At 53.1% G+C, this 25,934-nt stretch overlaps 2 protein-coding genes and 1 non-coding gene across 3 annotated transcripts in view; 2 read left to right on the forward strand and 1 right to left on the reverse strand.

The window, feature by feature from the left end:
• Window positions 1–363: 363 nt before the first annotated feature.
• TRNAR-UCU (transfer RNA arginine (anticodon UCU)) lies at window positions 364–455 on the reverse strand. Its single transcript is given in 2 exon segments — window positions 364–399; window positions 419–455. It is a non-coding gene; the product is annotated as a tRNA-Arg (tRNA).
• A 49-nt stretch (window positions 456–504) lies between these two features.
• The window catches only part of URM1 (ubiquitin related modifier 1), a 35,293-nt gene continuing 9,863 nt past the window's right edge, over window positions 505–25,934 (forward strand). Inside the window, exons 1-3 of the mRNA XM_051808120.1 lie at window positions 505–508; window positions 17,293–17,335; window positions 19,907–19,977. Coding sequence (XP_051664080.1) covers window positions 17,301–17,335; window positions 19,907–19,977 — 106 coding nt within the window. The 5' untranslated portion in view covers window positions 505–508; window positions 17,293–17,300. The remainder of the gene's footprint in view (window positions 509–17,292; window positions 17,336–19,906; window positions 19,978–25,934) is intronic.
• SLC27A4 (solute carrier family 27 member 4) lies at window positions 573–10,575 on the forward strand. Its single transcript, XM_051808104.1, has 14 exons — window positions 573–698; window positions 3,078–3,244; window positions 3,917–4,311; window positions 5,006–5,164; window positions 5,513–5,582; window positions 5,688–5,779; window positions 6,325–6,434; window positions 6,860–7,069; window positions 7,297–7,423; window positions 7,594–7,731; window positions 7,896–8,060; window positions 8,498–8,644; window positions 8,884–9,044; window positions 10,441–10,575. Exons 2-13 carry the CDS (start codon window positions 3,084–3,086, stop codon window positions 9,039–9,041), a joined length of 1,932 nt encoding a protein of 643 aa, XP_051664064.1. The 5' UTR covers window positions 573–698; window positions 3,078–3,083; the 3' UTR covers window positions 9,042–9,044; window positions 10,441–10,575.

The raw sequence follows: 25,934 nt of genomic DNA on the forward strand, positions 1-25,934 counted from the left end.
GGGAAGGAAGGCGGCGGGGAGGGGGGGGCGGTGGTGTGATTTTGGGAGGGCAGACACCAACCACGTGAAAATGCTTTTTTTGGAGGGGACATCTTCGCTGTGGGCAAGTGGCAGCTCCACCATGGCTGTGCGGTGACGCGATAAGAATAACTCCTGAAAAGCTGGCAGCGATGCCTGGTTATTGGTCCCTTGGCAAGGCTGCGCCCTCCGGCTCCGGTGCCAAAACGGAGCTCCCCATCCACGGTGTCCCCAGGGCGGGCGGACCCCGCGCGGCGGCAGCGCCCGGGGGCATTCGCGGGGTCCCCCCGGCGCGTTCCGGCCGCGGAGCCCCGGGAGCGATCACCGCGCCCCGGCGGCAAAATGCGACTCTGGTGGGACTCGAACCCACAACCTTTGAATGACTCCCGTCACACAGCGCTAGAAGTCCAATGCGCTATCCATTGCGCCACAGAGCCCTTGCTCAGCCGCGCCGCCCTCACCGCCTCTTCCCGCCGGCGCCGCGCCCGCCCCGCCCGCGCCGCCGCTCCCCGGGACCGCGCCCGTCTCCGCGGGGCCGGGCCGGTGCACCGGGCGGGACTACAGCTCCCGGCGGCCCGCGCTGCCTCCCGCCCCGCCCCGCCCTGTGCCGCAGCGCCGGGCGGGCCCCGCTCCTGCTCCCGGCGCAGGTGGCCGGGCCGCAGCGGACGCCCCGGAGCCCGGTAAGAGCGCGGCACCGTCTCCCCCCCTCCCGCTTCGTCAGCTCCTGGCGCTGCCTCCCCGCGGGCGGCCCACGGGCTCCTCGTCGGGCGCCGCGGCCCTGCGGGCGGTTCCGGGGTCGCTCAGCCCCCGCTGTCTCCGTGTGAGGTACCGGGGCTCCTCGTGGGGCACCGCGGGCGGCACCGGGGCCCGTCAGCCCCGCGGTGTCCCCGAGGGCGCGCTGCGGGTCCCCGCCCGCCGAGAGCGGCTCTGCCCGCGCGGTTCCGGGGCCTGGCCGGGTTGGGGTGGAGGGGCCCGGCTGCATCGTGGGGCGAGGCCCTCCCGGCTCTGCTGCCCCGGGGGATCGGGCTGGGGCAGCGCTGCTCGCCCTCCGTGCTGGGGACCCTGCCCAGGGCAGGTGTGGGGACACGGGCTCTGCCCAGGGCAGGTGTGGGGACAGGTGCCTCCCCAGGTGCCATTAGCGCTAAGGCTTCTCAGAGCCTGGTTGTCTGCTTTTAGTCCCCCCCCCGTGACCCGCTCCCCGGGCCCTCCTCGGGCTCAGTGCCCCCGGGGTGGATCCCCGCGGTTTGCCTCGGTGCCTGCTGGCTGTGAGCTACAGGCAGGTCTTGGTTTTCTCTGTGCTGATGCAGCTGGACAAGACCTGAATCCGTAACGCAGGGCTGGAGCTCTGGCAGCGACACACGGGGTATCTCTTGGTAATCTATCTCTGCAGGAGGCACCGGGATGCCGGTGCAAGGTGGAGATGTGAGCGGAGGATAACAGGGGCCTGCCTGGGCCTGTCTTGCTTTCAAGCGGGAGATTAAGCACCTTGCTGCCCACACAGTGTGGCTCCCTCGCTGCTGGCTCTCCACATCTGTCTGTCTGTCTGATGAGAGCCTGTAAGGAAGAGCCCAGGTCCTGGCTGAGCCACAGTAGTTTGATGGTGATCTAGAAGTTGCCCCGTGTAAGTGCAGGAAGAGGCTACCAGGTGAAAACACAGAGAGTCCTGCCCTGCTAAAAGGCCAAGGGACCATGTTGTGGGACATCAGGCCAGGGAGGTATTTGGCAGAGAGAAAGGCCACTGGCACAAGGGGGGATGTCAGGCCAGGGGCTGCAGGTAGGAGGATGTCCCCAGGTCCCCACCTGTGAGCAGCATCTTGTGCTTCAGTGCATCCCAGCCTGGTGCTGGTGACATGGCTGGGGGGGGGAGACAGCTGGTGTGACATGCCAGGACACAATGACCACGTGGCACTACCTTGGCTTCCCCGATGCCACCATCTGGTACCAAATCCACAGAGGCTTCCCAGATCTGGGGGCACTGCACAGAGCAGAGGGAAAGCCACAAGTGTTGCTCCCGGTGCCACCAGCTGTGGTAGAGCCCACTCAGGGCTTCCAGCTTCAGAGCAGTGAATCCACCTTCGAGAGGGAAATGGAAATGACGTCAGTGTTTCCTTCCTCTTCGTCCATGTCAGGAAGGGGCAGTTTTACTAGGAGCCCTGTCACATGTTGCTGTCACTTTCCTCCTCCCAATGCTGTCCCCTGAAAAGAGGCTTTGCTAGTTAACAGTCTCCTGAGTCTCAGAGCCACATCTGGGGGGTGTTTGGGATGAGGACAGAGGTGCTGCTTTTGGGGACAAGTACCAGAGACTGAGTCACTGTCCCCTGGGCATGGGGCAGGGGTCTGGGCACTCCTGGCAGCAGTGGCAGCCCTTGTTCTGCCCACTCCAGCCTGGCCTCATCCCTGACATGCTCTGGCAGTGTCTCCAGCAGAGCCAGGCCAGGAAACTGCCCGCCAACACGAGGGTTTACAAACACAAGCAGAGTTCAAAGGGCTGAGTTTCCTGTCCCTGATCTTGTCTGAGCTGTGTTGGGCAGCGTGTGAAGCTGTGCTCTCCCAACAGCCATGCTGGCTGTCCTGGAGCCAGGTGTGCAGGAGAGCTCGTGCTGGGGGCCTGGGAGGCTCTGGGGTTTGGGGACAGAGGGATCTCTGAGATAGAAAGGAATTTGGAGCTGGGCTTTGCCAGGCTGAAAGTGAGGGGCTGAGACAGCCTGGCCTGGCATCCATGGAAGTGACTTTATCCTGCACCTCATGCTACTAGGGTATGGCCATACTCCTGGTTGATGTGCAGGATTTGGCTCCCCAGGTGGGAACGACCAGGTTCTCAGTTAACACCAAGCGGTGCCATGCTGGTGACTCAACTGGAGGCCATTTCAGAGGTCAGATAAAGTTACATCTGTGAGAGCTCTGGGCTGCTGGGTTGCGTCCTCACTGCCAGGAGGAATGATGACTCAGGGACCTCATCCAGGAAATTGGGGGCTGCTCAGGCATCCCCCACCCACGGGTTTGTTATCCTCAAGTCCAGCGTGCGTGGGTTGATGGCCGTGGTTTCTCTCTGCCCGCAGGCCACGATGCTGCGTCTGGCTGCTTTTGCAGCGGTGCTGCTGTTCCTCAGGGTCACTTTGGAACTGTCCTGGGCCCAGGCCATCCCCGCTCTCTTCATCTTCTACCTTGGATCCGGCGGATGGGACTTCTTCCTCATATTCCTCAAGACATTACGAAGGGACGTCACGTAGGTGTCCTGGCTTGGATGGCCCAACCACCCACCCACCCTTCCCCTGGCCCTCTGCTGTGCCATGGTGTGTGTGAGCACAGCCCCCAGCTCCTTGCACAGCCCTGGGTTTCTGCTGGCACCTGGCCCGGCTGGAAGGAGATCTCCCTCTGCCGTGCCCTGGTGGCTCCAAACTCTTGGGCAGAGTTTTCACAGGAAGGATAGATTTCAGCTGAGCTCAAAGTCTAGTGACTGCCCTTGTACTTCACCCTGTCCCCGAAGCTGCTGGTGTGTCACCAGGTCCCTGTGCAGGGTTCATTCTGATCTGGTACCAGGCTGTGCCAGCTCCTGGCAAGGATTTGTGGGGAGGGAGCAGTGACACCTCTTGGAGAGCAGCTGAGGCTCAAAGATGCCCTTTTGATCAGGGACATCCCTGTCTGCAGCCTTGCAAAACACATCTCTCCCTGGCCTCCATCGGTCCCTGGCTATGAGCATCTTTGCAGATGAACTCTGCCTATGTCCACACTGCTCAGGGGAACACCCATAGCTGCTGCTGACCTAGAGCAGGGCTTGGAGTAGTGCTGGGCTGTTGCAGCTCCTAGGAGGGTCCTCATGCTGTGCTGGCTTTATTGGAGAAAGTGGTTTTGCAGGGGTCACTGAGCAGCTGCCCTCTTGCTCCCCTTCCTTTGGCAGCACGGGGCTGGTCCTGTTGCGGGTGAAGTGGCAGGTATGGAGGCACGTGAGGGAGAAGAACACAATTGCCAAGATCTTCCAGAAGACCGCGAGGAAGTATCCAGAGAAGACAGCACTGATCTTCCAAGGCACGGGTGAGAGCTGGACCTTCCGGCAGCTGGACGAGTACTCCAACCAGGTGGCCAATTTCTTCTACGGCCAAGGCTTCCGCTCCGGTGACGTGGTGGCCCTTTTCATGGAGTCCCGCAATCAGTACGTGGGGCTGTGGCTCGGCTTGGCCAAGATCGGGGTGGAGACGGCCCTGGTGAACTCCCACCTGCGCATGGAGGCCCTGCTGCACTGCATCACCATCTCCAACTCCAAGGCTGTGGTTTTTGGGGTGGAGATGATGGAAGGTGAGGGGCTGGCAGATGTTTTGGGGGTGCTTTGGACTGGAGGGAGGTGTGTCTAGTCTATGGGTTCAGTGTTCCTTTCCTGCCCACCACAGAGTAGAGATCCGGAAGGGAGTGGGCAGTTGAATCATCCAGGAATTAGATCTGGTTCTGGGGGTTTTTTTCTTGTTGGTTCCTTTGGACACTGGGCAGGATGTGGAGTGCAGTGCTGTCTGCCTCCCAGGCAGGCCAGCCTGGGTGTGAGGATCCTTCCTTGTGCCTCTCAGGTCCATCCCTGACACAGAGCCCTGGGCTGGGCTAGGCTAGACCTGCCCTGCTGCACAGGAGGAGCCTCTCCTTGCTCTCCATGGCTGTTACCACATCCCTGCAGCACCTTGGCTCCAGCTCCTTGTGTGTTTCAGCCCACACCTCTCATGTTGATGGTGTCAACAGACCTCTTGGCACCAAAGAGATTTTGGATGGGGAAAGGTGGAGAACAGGATCTTCTGGTCCCTGAAGAGGCCTGGGCTGTGGCCCCAGCACCTCTTAATGATGGGAACATCTGCCTGGGATGGCTGGGAGCCCTTTGGGGACTCTGCCAAGCACAGCGGGGGTACTGCTGCCTGGGGCTGTGTCTCACTGAGGCTGCAAGGGCAGGGGGTCTCTGTGCTATAACCACCCAGCAGTCTTTCTCCAGCTCCCCTCTTTACTTTCTTAGCAATGCAGGAAGTGCAACCCTCCCTGGACAAATCCATCCATCTCTTCTGTTCTGGGGAAGGAAGTCCTGAATCCATGCTTCCTGGTGTGAAACACCTGGACCCCCTCCTGCAGATGGCCCAGCGACACCAGCCACCCACCCCTGACAAGGGCTTTCTTGGTACGTGGTCAGCTCTTGGGGGCCAACCTCACGATGGTGTTTTTGTGGATCAGCCAGTTACAGCCCTGGCAAGATCATCTGCTTAGTATGCCAATGGCATGGGGTGTTTGGGATGGGTCTTACTCCAGTGTCCAAAGCCCAATCCTGAGTGGAGCAGTATCCTGTCGTGCCTTCCCTGTGTCCAACAGACCTGATCTGCCTGGGGTGATCCCAGCATGTTGGTGCTGTCACATAAGGGTTTTGGCTCCATTGACAGGAGCAGAGTGTATAAATTTTGCTCATCCCTCTCTCCTGGTTCAGCCAGCTCCCAGATTGGGAATGTGACTCTGTTTCCTCATTCCTCTCCAGATAAACTCTTCTACATCTACACTTCTGGCACAACGGGGCTGCCCAAGGCTGCCATTGTGGTGAACTGCCGGTAAGGCTGTGGGCAGGGGCTCAGGGGAGGACAGGGCTGAGCTCTGCCCTGTCCTAGCACAGCACCTCCAGCCCTGCTCCTGACCTGCCTCTTCACCCTCCCCAGGTACTTCCGCATGTCCAGCTTAGTTTTTTATGGTTTTCGGATGAGGTCTGACGATGTGATGTACGACTGCCTCCCGCTCTACCACGCTGCAGGTAATGTGTGCCATACAGAGCCTGGCATCCTGGGACTGTCTCTTCCCTAAGCCAAGCCCAGGGCTCAGGCTGGAGGCTGGTGTGGCAGCAGTCTCCATGTTGAGGAGGAGCTGCCTGCTGCTCACAGTGCGTGACTGAGGCTTTCTGCTTTTTCCCTGGGAGCGAAGAATCGATCTGGCTGACCTTTGGAGTGGGGATTGTGTGGGGTGGGCATTATCCCAGCTCCTGTCCTGGCTTTGGAATAGCTGTTCCTTATTGCTGTTCCCTGTAGAAAGCCAGAGAGGAGAGTCAAAGGGAAGGGGAAATGGTGCCTGCCTGGCTGGCTGAGCCGTGCTGGGATGTTTAGGTGCAAAGTGCTGCCCCACATCTCGCTGCCGTGTGTCTCCTCCCCGGTGCCAATGATCCTGAGGGATTTGGCCGGGTGAACCCCAGTGCTGTGAGACAGCCATGGCCTCTGCCTTGCCCTGCCAGGCCTCTCAGGTGGCGGGATTGGAGGGATTGGAGGTGTGTGGGGACTGAGGGCTTTCCTGCCTGCCTCTTCACAGGGAACATCGTGGGGATTGGGCAGTGCCTCCTGCAGGGAATGACGATTGTCATCCGCAAGAAGTTCTCAGCCTCGCACTTCTGGGAGGACTGCGTGAAATACAACTGCACGGTGAGGCTGTGAGGCAAGAGGCCAGCCAGGAGTGGGGAGCAGAGCCTGGGGATCTGTGCTGTGCTGGGGAGAGCCCAGCTGCTGGAAGAGGGAGAGGTCTGGACCAGTTCTGCCTGTCCTTCCCGAATCACCTTCCAAGGTGATAGGGCTGTGTCTTCCCAGGTGGACTGGTAACTCCATGTGTCTAAGCCCTTTCCATGCTCCAGCGTTAGCCAGGAGATATCTGATGGGTTTCACAGCCTGGAGGAGTGGGTTAACCAGGGAATGACAGGCACTGGATGAGCTAACAGGACTCCTGGGTTTTACTGTGGCCTCTTAGGGGACTTTGGGCATGTTGTGCCGTTCCTACCCGCCCCGAAGAAACCCCAGCCAACCTGGGACCTGGCAGAGGGGTCCTATGAGTCTCTCCTCTCCATTACTCCCAGATTGTGCAGTACATCGGGGAGATCTGCCGCTACCTGCTGAACCAGCCCTACCAGGACGCGGAGCGGCAGCACCGGGTGCGGATGGCGGTGGGCAACGGGCTGCGAGCCTCCATCTGGAGGGAGTTCATGGCCCGCTTTGGCATCGCCCAGGTGGCCGAGTTCTACGGGGCCACCGAGTGCAACTGCAGCCTGGGAAACTTCGATGGCAACGTAAGGCCCCTCCCTCGTGTGCTAAAGGGTGACAGCTGGCCTGGGCAGCATTGGAAACCCAGGTGGGCTGTTTGCTCCAAGAGGCTTGGCATGGGTTGCCATCCACCCAGAAGGGTTTTGGTTGTTGTGTGATGCCAGCTCTGTGGTATCCTAGGTGTGTGTGGGCAGTGGGCTCGGGTGAGACAAATGTCCCTGCCACCCACAGCTCTGAGCTCTTTCTGTTCTAGGTTGGGTCATGTGGCTTCAACAGCAGGATCCTGCCAGGTGTGTACCCCATCGGCTTGGTGAAGGTGGACGAGGACACCATGGAGCTGATCCGGGGGCCGGATGGTGTCTGTATCAGCTGTAAACCAGGTGAGGGCACCCACAGGGATAAATCTCCTCAGCCCTGTGTGAGTCTTTCACAAACACTTCAAGATAATTTCCCTGGGTTTGAGTCTCTGCTCAGTTAAATCCCATTAGACACCCTTTTTGCTTGGGTGTGGGTGGTTGCTTCTTCTCTTCATCCCCTCTTCTCCCCACAGGGGAGCCAGGGCAGCTGGTGGGTCGCATTGTCAGGAGCAATCCCCTGCAGCACTTTGATGGCTACCTGAATCAGTCAGCCACCAACAAGAAAATCGCCAGGGACGTGTTTACAAAAGGGGACGCTGCCTATCTCACAGGTGAGGCAAGCAGGGCCCCTCTGTCCACTGGGAGTGGAGGAGAAGGGCACCTGGGTGTGGGTGGGGACTGTTCTAGGCTAGTGACACTGCCCTGAGATGCTCCAGCATTGCTCCTAGTCCCTCTAACACCTCATTTTATTTGCTTATCCCTCGCTTTCTTGTAGGGGATGTGCTGGTGATGGATAAATATGGCTACATGTACTTCCGTGACCGCACCGGGGACACGTTCCGCTGGAAAGGGGAGAACGTCTCCACCACAGAGGTGGAGGGAACGCTGAGCCGCATCCTCAACCTGACGGACGTGGTGGTTTATGGGGTGGAGGTCCCAGGTAGCTGAGAGGGAAGAAGACAATCAGGGGAGGCAGACAAGCCTCCAGCACTTGAATGTGAGCGTGTCCTGCATGTCCAGATGGACGTGCCCCTTTGCAAGAGGGTGGGCCAAGGCTCCCTGTGGGCGAGCTGGGAAGAGGCCACAGGGGACGGGCCTAGTGGGAACCAGAGGGTTCCCTCCCTCTCTCAAGCTTTGGTCTGATTCTGACTGGTTTGGAAGGACCCGGTGTCCCTTCTGGACAGGCTCCTCTGGGAGGAGGTGACCGTGACCGCAGGGTGTCGCTGGTAGCCTTTGCCACAGGGTGGTGACACAGCCGGACGTGCCAGCGCTTCGGACAAAGCAGAGTCTGTGCCAGAGGCCTTGTTGGTGTGGGGCAGAGGGAGATAACGCTATGGGGATGGTGTGTCTGAGTGCTCTCCCTTCTCTGCCTTTTAGGGATTGAAGGGAAGGCAGGAATGGCAGCCATTGCTGACCCAGAGAACTCCTGTGACCTGGAAGACTTTTCCAGCAAGCTGAAAAAGGCGCTGCCACTGTACGCACGTCCCGTCTTCCTGCGGTTCCTGCACGAAGTCTCCAAGACAAGTGAGCTATGGCATGCACACTCCATGGACAAGGAGCTGGGAGAGCCTGGGAGGGGGAAGCTGGGTACAGAGATCAACCTGTAGGGTGGGGATGGAGCCCCTCTGCCCCACAGAGCCCCTGTTCCTCGGGTGGTTTCAAGGCATGGGATGCAAGGCTGGGTCTGGGGCAGCACAGGTGTGGTGGGGATGGAAGTGTGTGTGACCAGTGACCCCTTATTCCTTCTTCTCTCCCCGTTCCAGGCACCTACAAGTTCCAGAAGATGGAGCTGCGGAAGCAGGGCTTTGACCCTGCGGTGGTGAAGGACAAGTTGTATTTTCTGGACTCCAGGCAAGGCCGATACCTGCCACTGGACCAGGCAGCATTTGGCAGGATCCAGTCAGGAGACCAGAAGCTGTAATCGGTGGGGCTCAAGCAAGGCACCTACCAAATCCTGCTGGGGAGAGGGGGCAGGGCAGGCACCGGGGAAGGAAAGGTTCACAGAGCGATACAAAGGCACTCTAGAGATTTTATTTGACGAGTTTTACAGATCAGGGTTTGGGGGGAACACAGAGGGGACCGAGGGGAGGGGGATGGTCACATACCAAAGCATTGACTCATTATGGCTTTATTTTCTACTTGGTACAGCGGTGGTGGTCCCGTGCCATGGGAGGGGCAGGGCCCTGGCCAGTTGAGGAGGGGTGGGGTGCCCCTGCCATTCCACTTTGCTTTTCCTGTCTTTTCCCTCCCTTTTCCTGCGTGCAGCAACCCTTCCTTGTGAAGGCCATGAAGGGACCAGTGCTGGGCTCTTCCCCACTCCTCCACCAAGCAGCCAGCTCCTCCTTGGCACAGGGACCCCACTGGCAGAGGGAAACTGGGTGCCAGGAGCAGCCCCTGCCCTCTGCATGGCCCTGCTGGTGTCGTGTGTCTGCTGTGAAGCAGGGGAGCCAGGGTAGTGTTGGGCTCAGGAGGGGGACAGGGATGTGTTTCTGCCATGCCTTTCTCTCTCCTGGGGATGACATTTTTCACAATCACACGCACATTATATTATATATATATATATATTATACACGCTGACTTTTTTTTTTCAATCTTAATTTATTGTCTATACTTTTGAATGTGTCCCGGGTTTGTGCAGTAGGTGGAGGGATAGCCCAGACCTGTCCTCTCTTGGATAGTCCTTCTCTCTCACAGGGAGATGGGAAGCTCATCTGGGACTGATTCTCCTCTTCCAGCGTGGGTGCAGCTGTATATGTCCTTGTGGCCTTGCTCCATGGTGGAGGACATGAGCAAATCCCACTGTCTTGTGGACACTTCTCTGGGTCTTTTAATTCCATCTTTCGTGGATGCAGCCTTGTTTTGTGGACCTTCTTCTTGGCAAAAAGCAAGTGGGAGAGTGGGAAGAAGGGCCTGGTTTGCCTTTGCTTAGACATGCTCAGCACCACGGAGCAGCTCTCAGGGCTTTCCTGCCATGATGTCAGTGCCCTGGACATGGGAGGCAACTTGCCTGGGGAGAGAACGTCCTCTGGAGGGTGGCCTCTGTGAGAGCCTGACTTCATGTGCTCTGCATCCCTTCCCAAAAGAGCCCTCCCTGTCTCCAGCACCGGAGCCGGGCCCTGAAGTGAAATGTCCATGTGAAACACCTGACTTGTGCTATGTGAATTCCCCGTGTTGTGTCCGACATGAAACAGCCTCAGCAGCAATGTCTGATTCCAGTCCTCGGAGACCATGCAGAAATGTCTCTTCCAGAGAAAACTCTGGGTTGGGGTTTCTTCTTCTTTATATTTTTTTTTTTTTATAATTTGTTTTTATGCTTTTAGCAGGGTTACTCCTTGAAACAACATCTGTCTTTCGTGAGGGCAAGGTGTGTCTGCTCTTCTAGCTGTGCTTCCACACCAACGTTCCTGCCTGCCCCAGTCTGTCCTGGTCTCACAATTAAACACAAGTATGGGCTATGCTGGAGTTTCCTACCTCTTCCTTGTGGAATCCTGCTCTGTGGGGGGAGACAAGTGACTGTGCCAGTTTGGGAACTGGGAACTGCCACTCCAGAGCACCGGAGGACTTTGGCTCATCTCAGAGCAGGGGGAACAAGCCCCTTGGTGCTGTGTTTAATGACTGTGTGAAAACAACCTGTTGATCAGACCCTCCCCAGTCCCCTCCACCACCTCCCTGCTCCCCCTTTCTCCTGGTCCTGCTCTCAGCATTGCCATCCCAGTTTGTCCTGGCCCAGTTCTCCCTGGCACATCTGGCTTGTCCACCCCTCTCCTGTTCCCTCTTTCTTTGTGCAGCTTCTCTCCGTGTTTGGCCACACTAAACCTCTCAGCTCATTTCTGCCCTTGTAGACAAGTTTTTTGGTACCCATTCCCCGTCCCTTGCTTCTAGAACCATCCTTTAGACCCTTTGCCTTCAAAGCTTCTTCTTGGTACATGGGTGCCAAGAGAAATGTCTTCCATGAGCCCGAGTGAAGTGTGTTGCCTGAAACACACTATGGGAAAAGTGCTGGAAATTTGCATCCATTATATACCAGATGCACTTCTGGACATTTTCAAATTGGTGGCTTCTCCACCATCTCTTAGCTAAAAGCTTTTAGTCTCAGTTCTCTGAACACAGTGACTTGCCAGTCTCTGTCCCAAAGCAGTGGGAGAACTCAGTGGAAAACCGGCCTCACCCCCACAGCCCTGAAGAGCTCTCAAACCAGGTGGCTTTGCTTGGGGGGGGTCATAGGTAGGGGCCCGGGGGTCTGGTGCAGGGTGTGCAGTGGTGGCTGCCTCCTCTGCAGGTGCTCTGGTCCTGCTTTGGGATCCTGTTCCTCTCGGAGCCACCGGAGGAGGGCAGGCTGGGCTCGGCAAACGCCTCACCCGCGGGGATATACATCCTTATGCGCTCCCCGGGGGTTTCACAGCCCGAGTGTGCTGTTCAGAGCCCTGGAAGCGCGGGGTGCTGAAGCAGGGGGGTTACCCACTCAGGGAGCTGGGCAGCCCCTGTCCGAGGTGGAGGGGAAATTTTGGGTAGAGATGATGGTGCTGGGTGTGAGGTCAGTGGCAATCCCAGGTGCTTGGTGTCCACTCTGCTCAGGTTCCCAACAGGAGCTGTGCCTGATGGAGATTTGGGCAGCACCGAGGACACCGAGCTGTGCCAGGTGGGTGGTGGGCAGAGACCTGAACCACTGACCTCAACCAGCCCTCTGCTAAAGAGAATAGGGGAAAACTTGGCCTTCCTCAAGTCAGACCTGAGGGTCGTTGCCCAGAGATGGATGGTTTGAAGTGGTACAGGAGGATATGGGAGAGCTGTGCTCCCTTCCTGGAGGAGATGTCGGTGCTGCCCTGCACACAAAGCTGCTCCAAAGGAAGAGGGGCTGCAGGGCAAAGCTCAGCTCTGCATTTCTGTCTGTCTGAGAGCAGGTTAGGTTAAAAAAGCCATAGAAACTCTGCATTCAGGGCACTGCCTGTTAACTGCAGGTGCAAATAGCTTTGTAAGGTCCTGGAAATATGGTTGTTGTTTGCAAGTGAGCCCGTACAAGTGGAGCCTGGCTTATGTTGCTGGGTTTTAGAGATGGAGGGGCATTAGAAACCTGTCAGAGGAGCAGGATTTAGCACTTCAGTGCTGGGGGGTTGGTCCCTGCTGGAGATCTGGTGGCTGGGGAAAATTCCTGACTGAGGAGGGTTGTGTTGCACTTGGCAGTGCTTCAAGACTCCCTGCAACACCCAGCTACACCAATTAGAGGTCTTCCGCTGGCTGTCAGCTTTGAGTTGAAATCCTGGGGCCTTTTTAAAGTCCCAGCTCCTCTGGAAAAATGAAGCCTAGGTGCAAGTGTCCGTGAAGCTCTTGGCCCAGGAATACAAGTGCAGGTGTGGTAGGTACCAAGCCTGGGATCAATGCTGGGACACTTCCATCAGAGAAGTGTTTGGAAAGAAGTAGACAATGTTTAATCAGTCTGATTTTTTTAAATTTCTCCTTATTAGTGCAATTTTAAGGAAGAGGCTAATTGGATCCTCTATGATTAGAGACACTTTGCAAGACATCCCTCCCCTTTGATCAATATGCTAGTCTAGCTCAGCACATAAAAGTACTCTATATTAAGTACGAGGCATTATTCTTTTTTAATTAAAACACTTAAAATGCTGTTTGCATGAGGTTAAGAAAACATTAAAATCCTTTCCTGGGTTATTATCAGACTATTAATTTAAGCAAAGCCAAAGAGCTTTACAAACCAAATGTACTTTTCCCCATGGAGATGACTGCTTCTCCCAGGCTCTGTGTCCTGGACAGGGACAGTAATATCAAGAAAAAAAAAAGAAATTTCGCCAACTTTCTTTCTGATCAGCATCTCTTTCCAGCTCTAGGTCCAGCTCAGACAGGCCACGCTTGTTGTGCAAAACTGGAATGTATTTTAGCTTTAATGTAGGCAGAGGCTTTGCAAGTTGCTTGGGACCTTTCAGGGTGAAATTAATTTTTGCTGCTGACAAAGTCTTTGACAATCTTTAATGCTGCATCTCTCCAGCCTCCCCCTGCCACTCTTGGTGTGCCGGAGTCTTCCCAAACAATGACAGCCGCCTGCTCCTCCGCACGCTGGGGAGCTGGCTTTGCCTTTAAGCAGAGACAGGGAAATATTCTCAACTAAAGAAGGGACTATCCTTTGGTGCACTCTTTAGAAATGGAAATACTCGATTCCCAGGAGTGGTTTCAGTGTAACCAAGAGCAGGGCCAGGGGCGGCTTCTCCCCCTCCAGTCTGAAGGGGCTGTGTGGCCGGGGATTCCACCAAAATGATGGTCTGTGGAGATCTCATCATCCTGTGTAAGAGGGAAGGGGCAGCAGCTTTCCTTCTCAAAGCAGAAGGGCTTTACGAGGGAAGCAAATGTCCTTATGGCAAATGGCTGCTGAGCTCCTGGACAGCACGGGAGGGCTGGGCTGTGCAGCAAGGCGAGGCTCAGGGAGCAGTGACAGGTCCTGCTCTGCTAGTTTTGACCCTGGCCCATTTCGGTGGCATTTCCCACCTTCCAAAATAAGCTGGGGTTTGACCCGCTTTTCTCCTGGTTAATTAAAAATCTCATCCATAGGCACAAACGATGCCAGGCCAGGCTCTGGGAGAGATTTGAGTAGTTGGGATCATGCAGTACAGGGTGGCAATACCAGGAATTGCAGGCAGTGGTGATGCTGTCTGAGGCCAGGACAAATTCCTGCTCAGGATGGGGAGGGTCACTGTGCAGATCTTCCCTGATCCTTTGCCAAATGATCCCAGCTTGTGAAGTGGAATATGACCCCCTAATATGCCGCATCCCCCTCCTCGGTACAGCCCTGCCTTCCTCTAGCCCCATCCGTGAGGGTGCTGAGCATCCCTCCCCAGCGCCCCCAGCATCCTGCCAGCCCCGGCAGGAGCTGTGGTCTGATCCTGCCCTCGAGGTGACACCTTCCGCGACCTTCACAGGGCTGTGCCAAGGGGCCTGAGGAAGCGAGGGCAGCGAGAGCCTTTCCTCTTCGCCTCCGGCCATCCAAGTGGCCTCCGGCTCGGCCGCAGGAAGAGGCCAACAGCGGCGGGCGAGCCACCTCCTCAGCTTTGAGTATCACTTTCAGCTATTCTGAAGGTTAAACGCCTGTTTAGAGCTCCCTATTGAAGGTAGAGCCGGGGGTGCGGCATTGTTCGGGCGCCCTCCCGCTTTGTCTGGCCGCTTTCAGGGATGCCCTGAATGGGAAGCGGCCCCCCCAGCCCAGCACCCCGGCAGAAGGGCTCCTGGGGGAGAGGCGCTTCCTCCCGCCCTAATGACATTCAGGCCTCCATCGGTTCAGCTCCCGCTTTCTTTCTGCTGCAGTTTAACCCGGGCACAGAGGCCGGGCTCCATCTTACTGATCTCTGCTTGACACCCAATTACCACATGAATGGGAGAGAAAGGCTGCAAAAGGCTTTAACTCCCACTGACCCTCCTTCCCCTCTGCCTGCTTCCCCCTCTCCCCGTCCTACCCCCTCGCCTTTCTCCGGCGGAGGGAGTTCAAAACTGAGACGGGGGAAATCAAACAAAGCCCCGAGTAAGGAAACCCATTGTCACCGCCTCCGCGATGGCTCCCCTTTCGCCAGCTATTGTTCCCCTTGAAGTTTGACTTGCTGTGTGGAAGGATGCAAGCAGCTGTTTGTGCATTCCCCTGATGTTTTATTGAAAAATAATTGAATCGTCAGCTCAGGGCTCTCTGATAAAATGTTTCCTCGTAGCGCTGGGCCCCGCTGTATTTATAAACTACGTTTCCCTGAAGGACGTGATGGCGACCTAAACCATTTCCTCCAGAATAAACCCTCAGCGGATGGACAGAGGCATGTTCCTCCTTGCACTTAAGGGGAGAGAGAAAGCGTGCAAATAGCAGGGAAAAAACCCAGAAGATAGGACCGAGACAAAAGAAATTAACCTGCCTTTATTTTCCAACCTGTTCCTTTGTCTGGTGCAGAGGGTTTTGTGGGAAGGGAGAGGCGAGTGCAGCCAGAGGCCCCATGTAACTGGAATGAGCACCACAACTGCCTGGGTCCTGCCCAGTGCCATTCCACACCTGGGAGCAAGTGAGGGGTCTGTCAGGATCTGTAAAACTGGGTATCCAAAGAGAAGTTCAGCTTAAGTAAAGCACAGTGACACATCGCTGGGTTTGAACGAGGAGACGGTGTGTTACAGTGAGCTGAACTCAGTATACATATTCAAGGCAGGAGCCTTGTCTGTACCTGGTTTTGCTTTATGTACCTGTTAATCAAACACCATCCCTGTTTACAGCACTTTAACAGTGCCAGCATTACACTTTCTCAAGGAGATTGTGTGCTTGCTTTCCCCACCCCAAGCATACCTGGAGAATTAGTGGTGCTCTGATTTCAGCACCCAGCACGGAGACAGCAATGTCCAAAAAAACATCCCCCATATCTCTTGTAGTCACTGTTTGACCAGGACAATTGTTAACAGTAACGAGCTTTGAATGTTTGAATGAGCTGAATTGATATTTATGATTACTGTTCCCTTTCTTTTAAATTATTTTTGCTTTTCAGGGAGGTACTAACACTAAATCTGTAATATTTTTTTGTATTTCTATAACTTTACTCTTTTAGGAGCCAGTTCTCCTTTTATTTGGCCTCATAAATGACTTCTGGAAAGAAGAAGAATAGCTCATACAAAACCATAACTGCAAACTCTGATCTGGAGTTAAGATTACCAGATACTCTCCACACAAAATGCTTCAGTCATTTCTGAAGAGTATAGAAGGATGATTTTTGTCTAAGGCTTCTCTCCTCAGCTGCTTTTCCATACATTTCCATCCTGGGCCATATCTCTGAGATACGCAAAAGCCTCGGGATTTAAGAGATATTTAAAATCCAGATGGAATTTTTGGATGAAGACCACGGTCAACAGCTTCACGTCCCTGCCATCACGTAACCCCGGCAGCGAAGGCAGCATTCATCTGTGAGGGACCGGCCTTTCCTGGGGCCCAGCCCGGAGAATGATCTCCTCGGGAGAACAAAAGGCCATTACAAACACCACCACCTTCTGCTCCCGGGGTTAGGCGTGCTCTGACCCCCGTTAGCATAAACGAAGAGCAATCTGTCTGTGTAAATTTATGCCCCTTACACATAATGCATCATGTATATGCATAGCTGTTACATTTCTATGTGCATGCGTGCACGCGTACGTGGATTTTTTTTAACCCCAAACCCCTCCGCTGAGTGCGGTTTTTCCACCAGTGCTGCCCTGTGTCGTGGGGGAGAAGCACAGCCCAGCTGTCACCGCCATGGCTGCGTCCCGCCTGTGTACACGGGGCTCCTCTGGGGACAGGGGGGGAAAACAAACAGGCGACAGATGTGAGCCGCGTTGTTTAATGCCGAGCTGGAGGTGCTCGGGGAAGGGCTCGCTGGCAAGAGCTGCCCGAGCAGGAGGGATGTGAAATGCCACCCCTGGCACAGAACCACATCTTCACGGCGGTGACAGCAGCGGTTGTTGGTCTCAGCCAGCCGTTTCTGCTTCCCCCACAGTCCTGATGAGCTGCGAGGCAGTGCCTTAGACTCACAGAATCACAGAATCGTTAGGGCTGGAAGGGACCTCTGGTGATCTCCCAGTCCAGGCCCCCTACCCAGCAGGGTCACCTGGAGCAGGTGACACAGGAACGCGTCCAGGTGGGTTTGGGATGTCTCCACAGACTCCACGCCCTCCCTGGGCACCTGTTCCAGTGCTCTGCCTCCTCAATGCAACAAAGTTCTTCCTCATGCTGAGGTGGAACTTCTTGTGTTTCAGCAGCTTCGCTGCCAGGGAAAGCTCTGCTGGGAAACCTCTGCTGGGAAACCCCCGCTGCAGCTCCCGCCTCCCCCCAGCCCAAGCGCTCCGGGCACACCAAGGGCTCTGTGTGCAGCCCTAAGCATGTGAAAGGGGCTCTGTGCGCGACCAGTCGTGAACTTGGCGTAGAAATGGGTATTTTAAAGTAACATCGCCTGGCGCCAGCGCGCAGGTATTTAAAAATAGCACTTTCGGGGGACACAGGCCGCGTTGCCCGGCACTGCGGGAGCTCCTCTGGGGCTCTCCCGGGCCCCGGTCCCAGGCTCGGCCCAGGCCGCCTCTCCATCCCCCGCCGTTGCCGTGGCAACGCGGCGCGGCCGGAAGCCGCGCGCGAGGCACTTCCGGCGCGGCCCGCGCGCGCGCCGGCCCCCTCGCGCGCCCGTCGCCCAAGATGGCGGCGCCCGTGTCGCTGCAGGTGGAGTTCGGGTGAGCGCGGGCGGCGGGGCCGGGAGCGGGGCCCGGGCGGAGGGCAGGGCGCTGCCGGGCGGGGCAGGGCCGCGATGGTGCCCTCGGTGAGGCGGCCGCGGCACCCAGGCGCGCGCGGCTGGTGCACGTGGCCTGCTGGCCCGCCGCGGGCGCGGCTGGGCCCGGGCGCCGCCGCTGCCGCGGGGGCTGCGGGCCGGGGGTGGCGGGAGCGGCCGCCCCCGGGGAACCGAGGGGTCGGGCACCGCCGAGGGGGTGTCCGCAGCGCTGGACCTGCCCGTCTGCCCCGGGGCCTCCCTGCCGTCTCTGTGTGAGCGTCCTGTGCCACTCCTTTCTTTTCTGTACTTTCTACCTCTAATTTTTCTTTCTTTTTTTTTTTTTAATTATTAAAATTATTTATAAAAAACTCCCACTCGTTTTTCGGCTTTTTTCCCCTCCCTCCGTACGTGTACCTGTGTGTGTGTTTGTGTGTGTACATGTGCCCTCGCTGTGCTTTGTGTCCCAGCTGTGTCGGTGTCAAACAGCTGCACCCTCACTCTGCAGCATTTTGGTTTCCAGGCCTTTTCTACTGTAATATCAGCCTTGCTCACACTCTGGCCCTGGGAACCTAAAGCGTTTGCAGTGGAAGCTGTGCATATTTGTGGAAATACTGGTGTTATTTCGTTAAAGCCTCCTTTTAGCAGAAGCTAAAAGGCTGCTATTTATTCGCTTTTTCCCACCCTTTCACGAACACAGAAATGCCATAACCCTTTAAACACCCTTCTCCTTAAGAATCCTTTCCTCAGTCTTTCCCGCTTCCAGCTGCAGCAAACTCTCCTAATTTTCCCAGAAGAGTGAAATGCATTTTTGCTTCCCTTGGAAATGCATAAATGAGCTCTCTATGTAGGAACCACAGCTGAGTCCCCCACGGCTCCCGCTTTACAGAAGGACCTTATCCTGCAATCTACATTTCCCGCTGCAACAAAGCGTGACCTTGTTTTCATTACATGAAAAAATGTTTTTCATATAATTGTTGTGACTTGTTCCCTCCCATGAATCTCGGGCTCGTGTTAATAAATCGCTGCTTCAATTTGGAGATAACTATTTGTTGTGAGCTGGGGGAAGAACACCAACAGAGTGCCCTTTAGGAGGGTTTGCTGCATATAAGTAGTGCTGCCGAGGGCACAACAAGGGTTCTGTTGTGCTCTGCCACTGCAGAGCCAAGAAAACCTACTGGGGCATTTTTAGATATTGAATTTAAAGGAGCTTAGTAACGTCTGGATGTATCTTTGTTGGTTCTTTAGGTGGGGATTGGTTGGTTTTAAATATTTCTCTTTATTGTGTTGGTTTCCAAGGGAGGAGAATCACCAGTAAAGTAACTTCATAGGGAAATTTTTCTGAAGTAATCTACATTTGAGCTGGAAGGATATTTTGCCACGGTTATGTGCCCTTTGAAAATGGGTTGGTCATTTTTCAGCCTCACTTGAGTATTGAGTTGAGTTTTTTAAGAGTTTTCTAGTTGTTAAAACCTTACCCAGTCTAGAATTCAGTTTAGAGTCAAAAGGTCACACTCTGCTGTTATGTCCCATATCTAAAAGTAGCTTTTGTGTTTATTACCCGTGTCCCTACTCACACGATGAAGTTTTATAATCTGAGTTTGGCCTCTGGCCACACAACATCATGAAAACTGATGGATGTTGGTAAAGCCCAAGACTTTCACAGTTGTTCTTTTTCCAGAAAGGCGAGGAGTTTGCTGAGGCTTCTGAGTTGAAGTTACAAAAATTAATTGTTCCTTTGAAGAGCCTAAGATTAGGTGCCTGGACCCAATTTAAATCCCAGTGTGAGGACCAGCTCCTGTGCTTAGCAGCCTCTGCGTGTCCTGCTCACACCTGATCTCCTGTGCCTGCAGGGGCCACCACTTGTTCCCTGGTCCCCCAGGGTGTTCCGAGTGTCAGAGGATCAGAGGAGGGACGTTCATCAAGTTGTTCAGTGTAGGAGGATTGTGTATTTATTTATTTATATTTTAACTTGTCATCCTCTCCACTCGCTTCCCCCAGTCAAGTCTCTCTCGGGAACACTTCATAGATCAAGAAAGGGTTGCCAGGACTCGGGGATTGCTTCCCCTGACTTGCTCTGTAACCTCATGTGAGTCGTTTCCTCTCTCCCTGTGTTCACAAGTGGAAACTGGGGGAATATTTATCCCAGAGGGATGCTCAGTTTTTGAGACTTCTGGCTAAAAGAGGTCAGGGATGAGCAACATTGGACGTGACGTGGTGGCTGGAATGTTGTTTAGGTTTGTGAGCACTCGGAGATGGGAACCATGTTCCCGTTCCTTTGGGATAATGCCTGGCACTGTGGGGTCCTGGCCCACAGCAGAGCCTCCTGTATGTGCTGGAGATGGGATCTGGCAGCTCCCCCCCAAGAACTTGTGGTTTGTGACAGGGGGAAAAAAAAAAAGACAAAGGGAATCCTGTGCTAAATATAGTCTGTGTCATTTGTTTTCTCTGCTGTGCCATCTATGTAAATCGCCTCTTTTGTACTGTCTCCCTTCTGACAATAAAGCAAAATCTCAGTGGTTCATTGTTTTTATTTCAGAGGTGGTGCAGAACTCTTGTTCGATGGTGTCAAAAAGCATCAGGTGACTTTACCCTGTCAACCAGAGCCTTGTGAGTATCAGAACCTGCTGGATAACTTGAAAGGATGACAACAGATGAAACAAAGCTGGTTTGTACAGCACTTCTAGTTGGCAATGAGGATCAAAGTGTTTTAAAAGCTCTTTCAGACGTGCAGTGATTGGGTAGCTTGGAAAACAAGGGTTGGTCCTCAAAGTCTGAGCATCTTTCCTTGTCCTCTAAGCACTTGGGAATTGAGTCCTTCCTTAAGTCTTGCCTCCCTCCTCCTGGATAGACAACAGCTTCTGGATGTTTCCATCAAGTCTGTGTCTGTCTTGCTTGGTACTTGAAACTACCAATAACCTCTTCTCTCATTGTTTTTCCCTGCCCGTTCTGAGATTTCCAAAAGGCACATATGTATATATATGTATGTGTGTGTGTATGTAGTGTATAGATATGTGGGGGGAGTGTAGCAGTGCAACATAAATTTATTTTATCTACTTATTTGACTTTCAAGTATAGATAATAATTTTATATCAATTCTGAGCAGTGCTGCACTAACTCACTTGTGTGTGCATACTTCAGTGGCAATGTAATTTTGCCACAGGTATGTTCTGAATTCTTCCACCTAGATAGCACTGCTTTGTGATATTTGAGTGGGATTATAAACTGAAATAATACAGAACATCAGGGAATGTTAACTAATATCTCATGAATGGCTAATACCATAATCTGTGTGCTGGGAACCTCCAGGCCTGAAATCTTCTTGCTGTGCCTGGAAGTAATTAGAGATTGGTAGAAGTGCTTTTGATGCTTGGACATAAGTACGTGTAATTCAAATATAATTAGGAGCACTGGAATATTGTGTTATCTTGTGGGTAAGGACGGGGACTGAGGCTCCAGAAACATGACCTGATGCTGATTTGCTTTGTGAGTTTAGTCATGTTGCTTAACTTTCCCCTGTTGCTAGTGAGGTTGTAGTGATACTTTCATGTATCACAAGAGAGTTCAACATTAAATTCCAGCACTGTTAAAGCACTTAAGATCCTTAAATGGAAGGTAGTGAAGAAATGCTAAAACACTCATTTAGTTGGTTTATAAACTTGGGGGATAGAGCGTAATTTTCTTCAGGGCTCTGTAAATTTAAAATACCCAGTAACACCCACTGCCTTGGTGGTGTTCAAACCATGATCAGATACTCAGGAAGAAGGGATTATTACAGGAGATGTTTATTTCTGCCAGGGGAAGGGAGGGTATTAATACCAAAAAATGATTCTTCTAGCCCCATGATTGTCAGCAGTGCAACTGTTTGTGGCCTGATCCATTCCCATTGAAGCTGCTGCAAAGACTTCTGTGGACTTCACTAGGATCTGAGTTTATCCTAAAGGATAAATCTCTCCCTGAAGGTCTGTCTCAGTCTCAGGGTTCAAACTCAAGATCTCCAGTGATTCATTCCAGATTCCTCTAGCGCATTATTGCTCCCAGCTTTTCCTGCTACCATGTTTTCCAGCACAGGGATGAGGCAGGAACATGTGGGGTAATGTCTGACAGTAACAGACTGCTGGAGACACCCCTCATAACATTTCCAGAAGACCATTATGTTGTAGTGGTGAGGAATCAATAGAATCACATAAAAAACATGTGAATAGGAAATTTGGTAAGTCTGTGTGATTTTATGTTGTTCCTAATGCCGTGTATTTCCCTGGTTCACACTAAGAAAGTTTAATTCACCTATCTCTGTGTAAATAAACATATATATATATATATATATGTATATATGTATAGCATGTTCCTTGCTGCAGCCAGAATTGCAATGATTAGAGAAATAAAACAGCTTAGTTCTGCTCAGCACATCCTGTTGCTTACCCTGAATGTCCATCACTGAGTACTCCAGGGAAAGACCTGTAGCATGAACACTGCTTGAACACCTGCACTTCTAACCCCATTTTAAGTGATTTCATTATCTGCCAAGCTTATTTTTGGCCATTTTGGCCTCTCTTACCTACTCTTCCTTTCTCTCTAGGTTATTTTTGTCTTTGTCCTCCTTTTTGCAGAGTAGCTGCTTCTCTCTGGGACATTGGGCACAGCAATATTTTAATTGTTTAGGCATTTTTAAATATATCCCAGAGGTGGGGGGAGGTAGAAAATTATATGAAGAAATACCTACATATATTTACATGATAAAACAAGCTGTGCTCCATAGTTGACAGGGGCAGTCAATGTTCTCTGAGTGATAACGTTGGTTGATCATTTGGGATCATTTCTCTTTTCCTGGTAACGGGCAGTAGGTGGAAAGTAGGTGGGTTCCAGATCCAGTTAACTTTTTTCAAGAAGATTGGATTCTCTGTCCTTTTGTGATGCCTGGAGGTGGACTCCTGGAGGGATTAGGAAAGGCAGAAGGAAGGAAGCTGCAAATGGGACAAGAGCAAGCCACAAGGGGTACAGCCGTGTGGCGGGACCTATTTTTATTATCCAAGGGGCTTTTTGTATCCTAATATCAGTTGAACAGCAATTCTTTATTTCCAAAGCAGAGCTGCCTCAGCCTGCATGTTGAAGTTGCTGCCAACTAGGAACCTGAAAAGGTGTGGTGTATGTGCATAGGCCAGCAGATCTAACTAAGCCACACTTTGTGTAGTCCTGTGTAATCTTGTGGAGCTGTTGCAGAAAGAAGACCTCAAGTGAGACAAGAATCTTACCCCAAATTGCTGGCTATTCTGATGATCTCACTGATAATGCTGTTAGAGGATCTAAAGGCATTATGCCCTGTTGGCTTCTTCTGCATGAAAACAGTGTGTGGGAGAAAGCAGCTGGGGGAATAACGATATTTGTCACATAGAGAGAGGATTAAATTGGCAGGGAAATCAACTTTATTTTCAAGCATCTAAGAGGCTATTAGAGACAATGGAGCATAAAAGAGAGAAACCCTAGATTAAAAACTGAAAATGTATTTGGCAGCCTCCTCCTGAAACAAGCCACAGTAATTTAACCAAGTGCTTCAGTAATCAAATAGATCATTGTATGACTGCTCTGCAAGGGATGCCAGAGCTCCTTCCTCCACCTCGCTGGGACTCACAGTGGTGGATTTGTCTTGGCCATGGTTGCATGGATGCTGTTGGGAGGGTAGGAAGTCACTGGCATTGTTTAACCCTTGTAGTCATTGCAGGTTTAGCTCAGCAGCATCATGCTGATGAAGAGTGTTTACAAAACCCCTCTGGCTGTGCTGTCTACTGGATGTTGCATCCAGAGGCTGGGGCTGTGTGTAAAGTCTCTGGCACTTGTGCTGCAGGCTGCTTGCAGGCCTTTGAATTCCAGCTTCTCCTGTGGCATCAGTGGTGAGACTTGTGTTTTTGGAGCAGCAGTGACCAGTTTCAGCAGTGCTCGCTCGGGTCTTCTGGGCTAATCATGAATTCACACTGTGTTTTGGCACTTACAAGTCTGGAAGGATAAATTATTAATCAGTGTGTTTTGGTAATTGTTTGCGGTTTCTCTTACCAAAACCCCAGGGAAAAAAGCCCACTGATAATCAGATTTTTTTTTTTTAAGCGGGAAAATGAAAATAATCTGCCAAGTGCTGTTTAAGTTGAATCCCTGTAGAGAAGAGCATGGTCTGCTCCTCAAGAGCTTTGCTTTCCAGGGGCCTTGTTCTGCCCAGCATGGAGGACTGCTGGGGACTTGGGAGCATTCATCTTCTCAGGAAAGAGCCTGGGGATCTCAAGAGATCAGGCCTGTGATACAGGCAGAGTGGCTTAAAAAATACAACATGGCACATGTTCAGAGTTGACTGGGGTGCTGTGCCAAAACAACGTGTAAAATCAGGAGTAGCAGTTGGTGTTGGTTGTAAGTGCCCAGTGCTATTGCTACATAGTAGATTGTAGTTAAGTCATTAATATTCTGGAATGCTTTTATTGCTCTGTTTATTATTCCTAACATTTTAAAACTTGCTCCAAAGAAAGAATAAAAATATATTGGGTGATGCAGAGGCTTATTAGAAGAATGATGAGAAAAAAAACCCCATAGCTCTATGGAAAACTTCATGCAGTCAAATCTTTTTAACCACAGTGTGTGGCACTCACAGCTCTCAAAGGATTCAGGTTAGTCCCCTGCTTGTGCATCCTACTCTTGCATCTCTCTTAGCCAGGAAATTATAGATCTGGTGGCAAGGGAAGGGGACATAAGGTGGGAGCTCAGGCTGGATCCTGGGTTCTGGCTGCTCCTGCAGGATCCAGCAGTGTGTTTGCAGCACAGAGCCCGGTGTGGTGCCGCAGGGCTACCACTTCGGGATGGAGCAGTCCCTGCCACGTGTGCAGCCGTCCTGGCTGCGGGTCCCTGTCCCAGGGAGACCACGAATCCCTTCCCAGGGAACAGGGAAACAAACGCTCGTCCTCGCAGAAGCAGCCCCAGCACCCTCCCGGGAGGCCGTGGAGCCACATTACTGGATCAGTTCATCCCAACTCATTGTGGAAGGATCTTCCCAAGCACTGAGAAACCAGCTCTTGTGTGTGACCAAATCCCTGGGATAACAAAGCCTGGCTGTTACACCCTCCTTCCCAGCCGCTGTATTGCAGTGTGGACACCTAGCAGGATAACCCCTCCGTGCCACCCCCCCTGCGCTCCCTCTTTTCTCTCGGTGGGATTTGCTGTGCTGACAGCGCTGTTCAGAGGGTGGCAGCGGAGCAGGGCTGGGGAGGAGGATCCGGGCCCTTTAAACCGCTTAGCATGCGGTTCACACGGCTCCGGGCCAGCTGTTCCTTTCTCCTCCTGCCCTCACTCACAGGAGTTGTTTGCTGAGCTCAGAGCTCCTGTGCAAAATTGCTTTTCAAAAGAGCCACTTTCTGCTTAATTAAACAATGAGCCGCCGTCCCTCTGCACATCTGTAAAGCTCCCTCCGCAGCCCCTTTATCCCACAAACTGCTCCATTCTTACCTCCATTCACTTGTAAATCTTAACCCCCCTCTCCTCCACCCTGATCATCTCACTGGCCCTTTCTTTTCCCCTTTCAAGTGAGACCGAGGGGCTTGGAGTATCTGTGGGGGTGGCTGGTTTGGGTGGACAGGAATCGGTTTAATGGTGCTTGGCCCTGTATGAAAGTCTAATAATAGCAAAGCAGATCTGAGCCCGAGAGCGAGAGGCGATTTCCGTATTTAGAGGAATAAAATCATGGCAGTTCCTGAGCCGAGCTGAGACACTGACTCATCCAGCAGCCACAGGGGACACCAACCACCAGCCAGGCTGGGAGGGGGGCAAGGAGTTGACTTCAAGGCATTTTCTGATCCAGCTGGCAGTGCCAGGGATAGCCCAGCCCAGGGGATTCCCTCGGCCGTGCTGGCTGTGTGCAGGGCAGTGCCAGGCTGCCAGGGAATCCCTCTGCATGCTGGCAGGAGCAGCCACCTTCCTCTGTGGTCTGGGGTCTCACATGAGCTCCGTGTAGTATCTTGTAATAGCAAAAAGGTTTCCCTTTTTAACCCCCCAGTGCCTGTGTGCACACATAAAACTCAGAAACCAGAAAACAGAAGAGAGGGGAAATTTCAGTTTGCTGGGTTTTGGCTGAGCTTTGTGCCAGTGGTTAGCAGTGCATTCTCTGAATTGTCTTCTTGAGAGCTTAAAAAAAAATTAACCAGTAACATTCAAGGTTAAACAGGATAAATGAATAGAAAAGTGATGAGGTGGGATATCTCCTTTATCATTGGGAAGGACAGATTATAGCCAGGGTGATGCAATATCATCTAGCATAGATTGATTGGGAGGAATGAAGAAATGGGAGTTTAGTGCATTAGCAGAAGATTCCTGACTGCAAAAACTATTAGACCATGGCACAGTCTCCTTGGGGTTTGGTAGCAAGTCTACACTGCTCAAGCCTCTTGAAATCAGAGCAGGCAAGGCTCAGGATGGTCTTTTGTTGAGAAAAATTCTGCACTGGCAGAGGAATAAAATCCCAGGACCTGTTAAGGAGATGTGTTTTTTAATGTGTGCGATCCCCAGGCTGGTACTTGGCTGCGGGGACGATGGTCTTT

This window comes from Manacus candei, unplaced genomic scaffold, assembly GCF_025592945.1.
Source record: "Manacus candei isolate 608988 ecotype Guabito, Panama unplaced genomic scaffold, ASM2559294v1 h1tg000071l, whole genome shotgun sequence".
Taxonomy (NCBI): Eukaryota; Metazoa; Chordata; class Aves; order Passeriformes; family Pipridae; genus Manacus; species Manacus candei.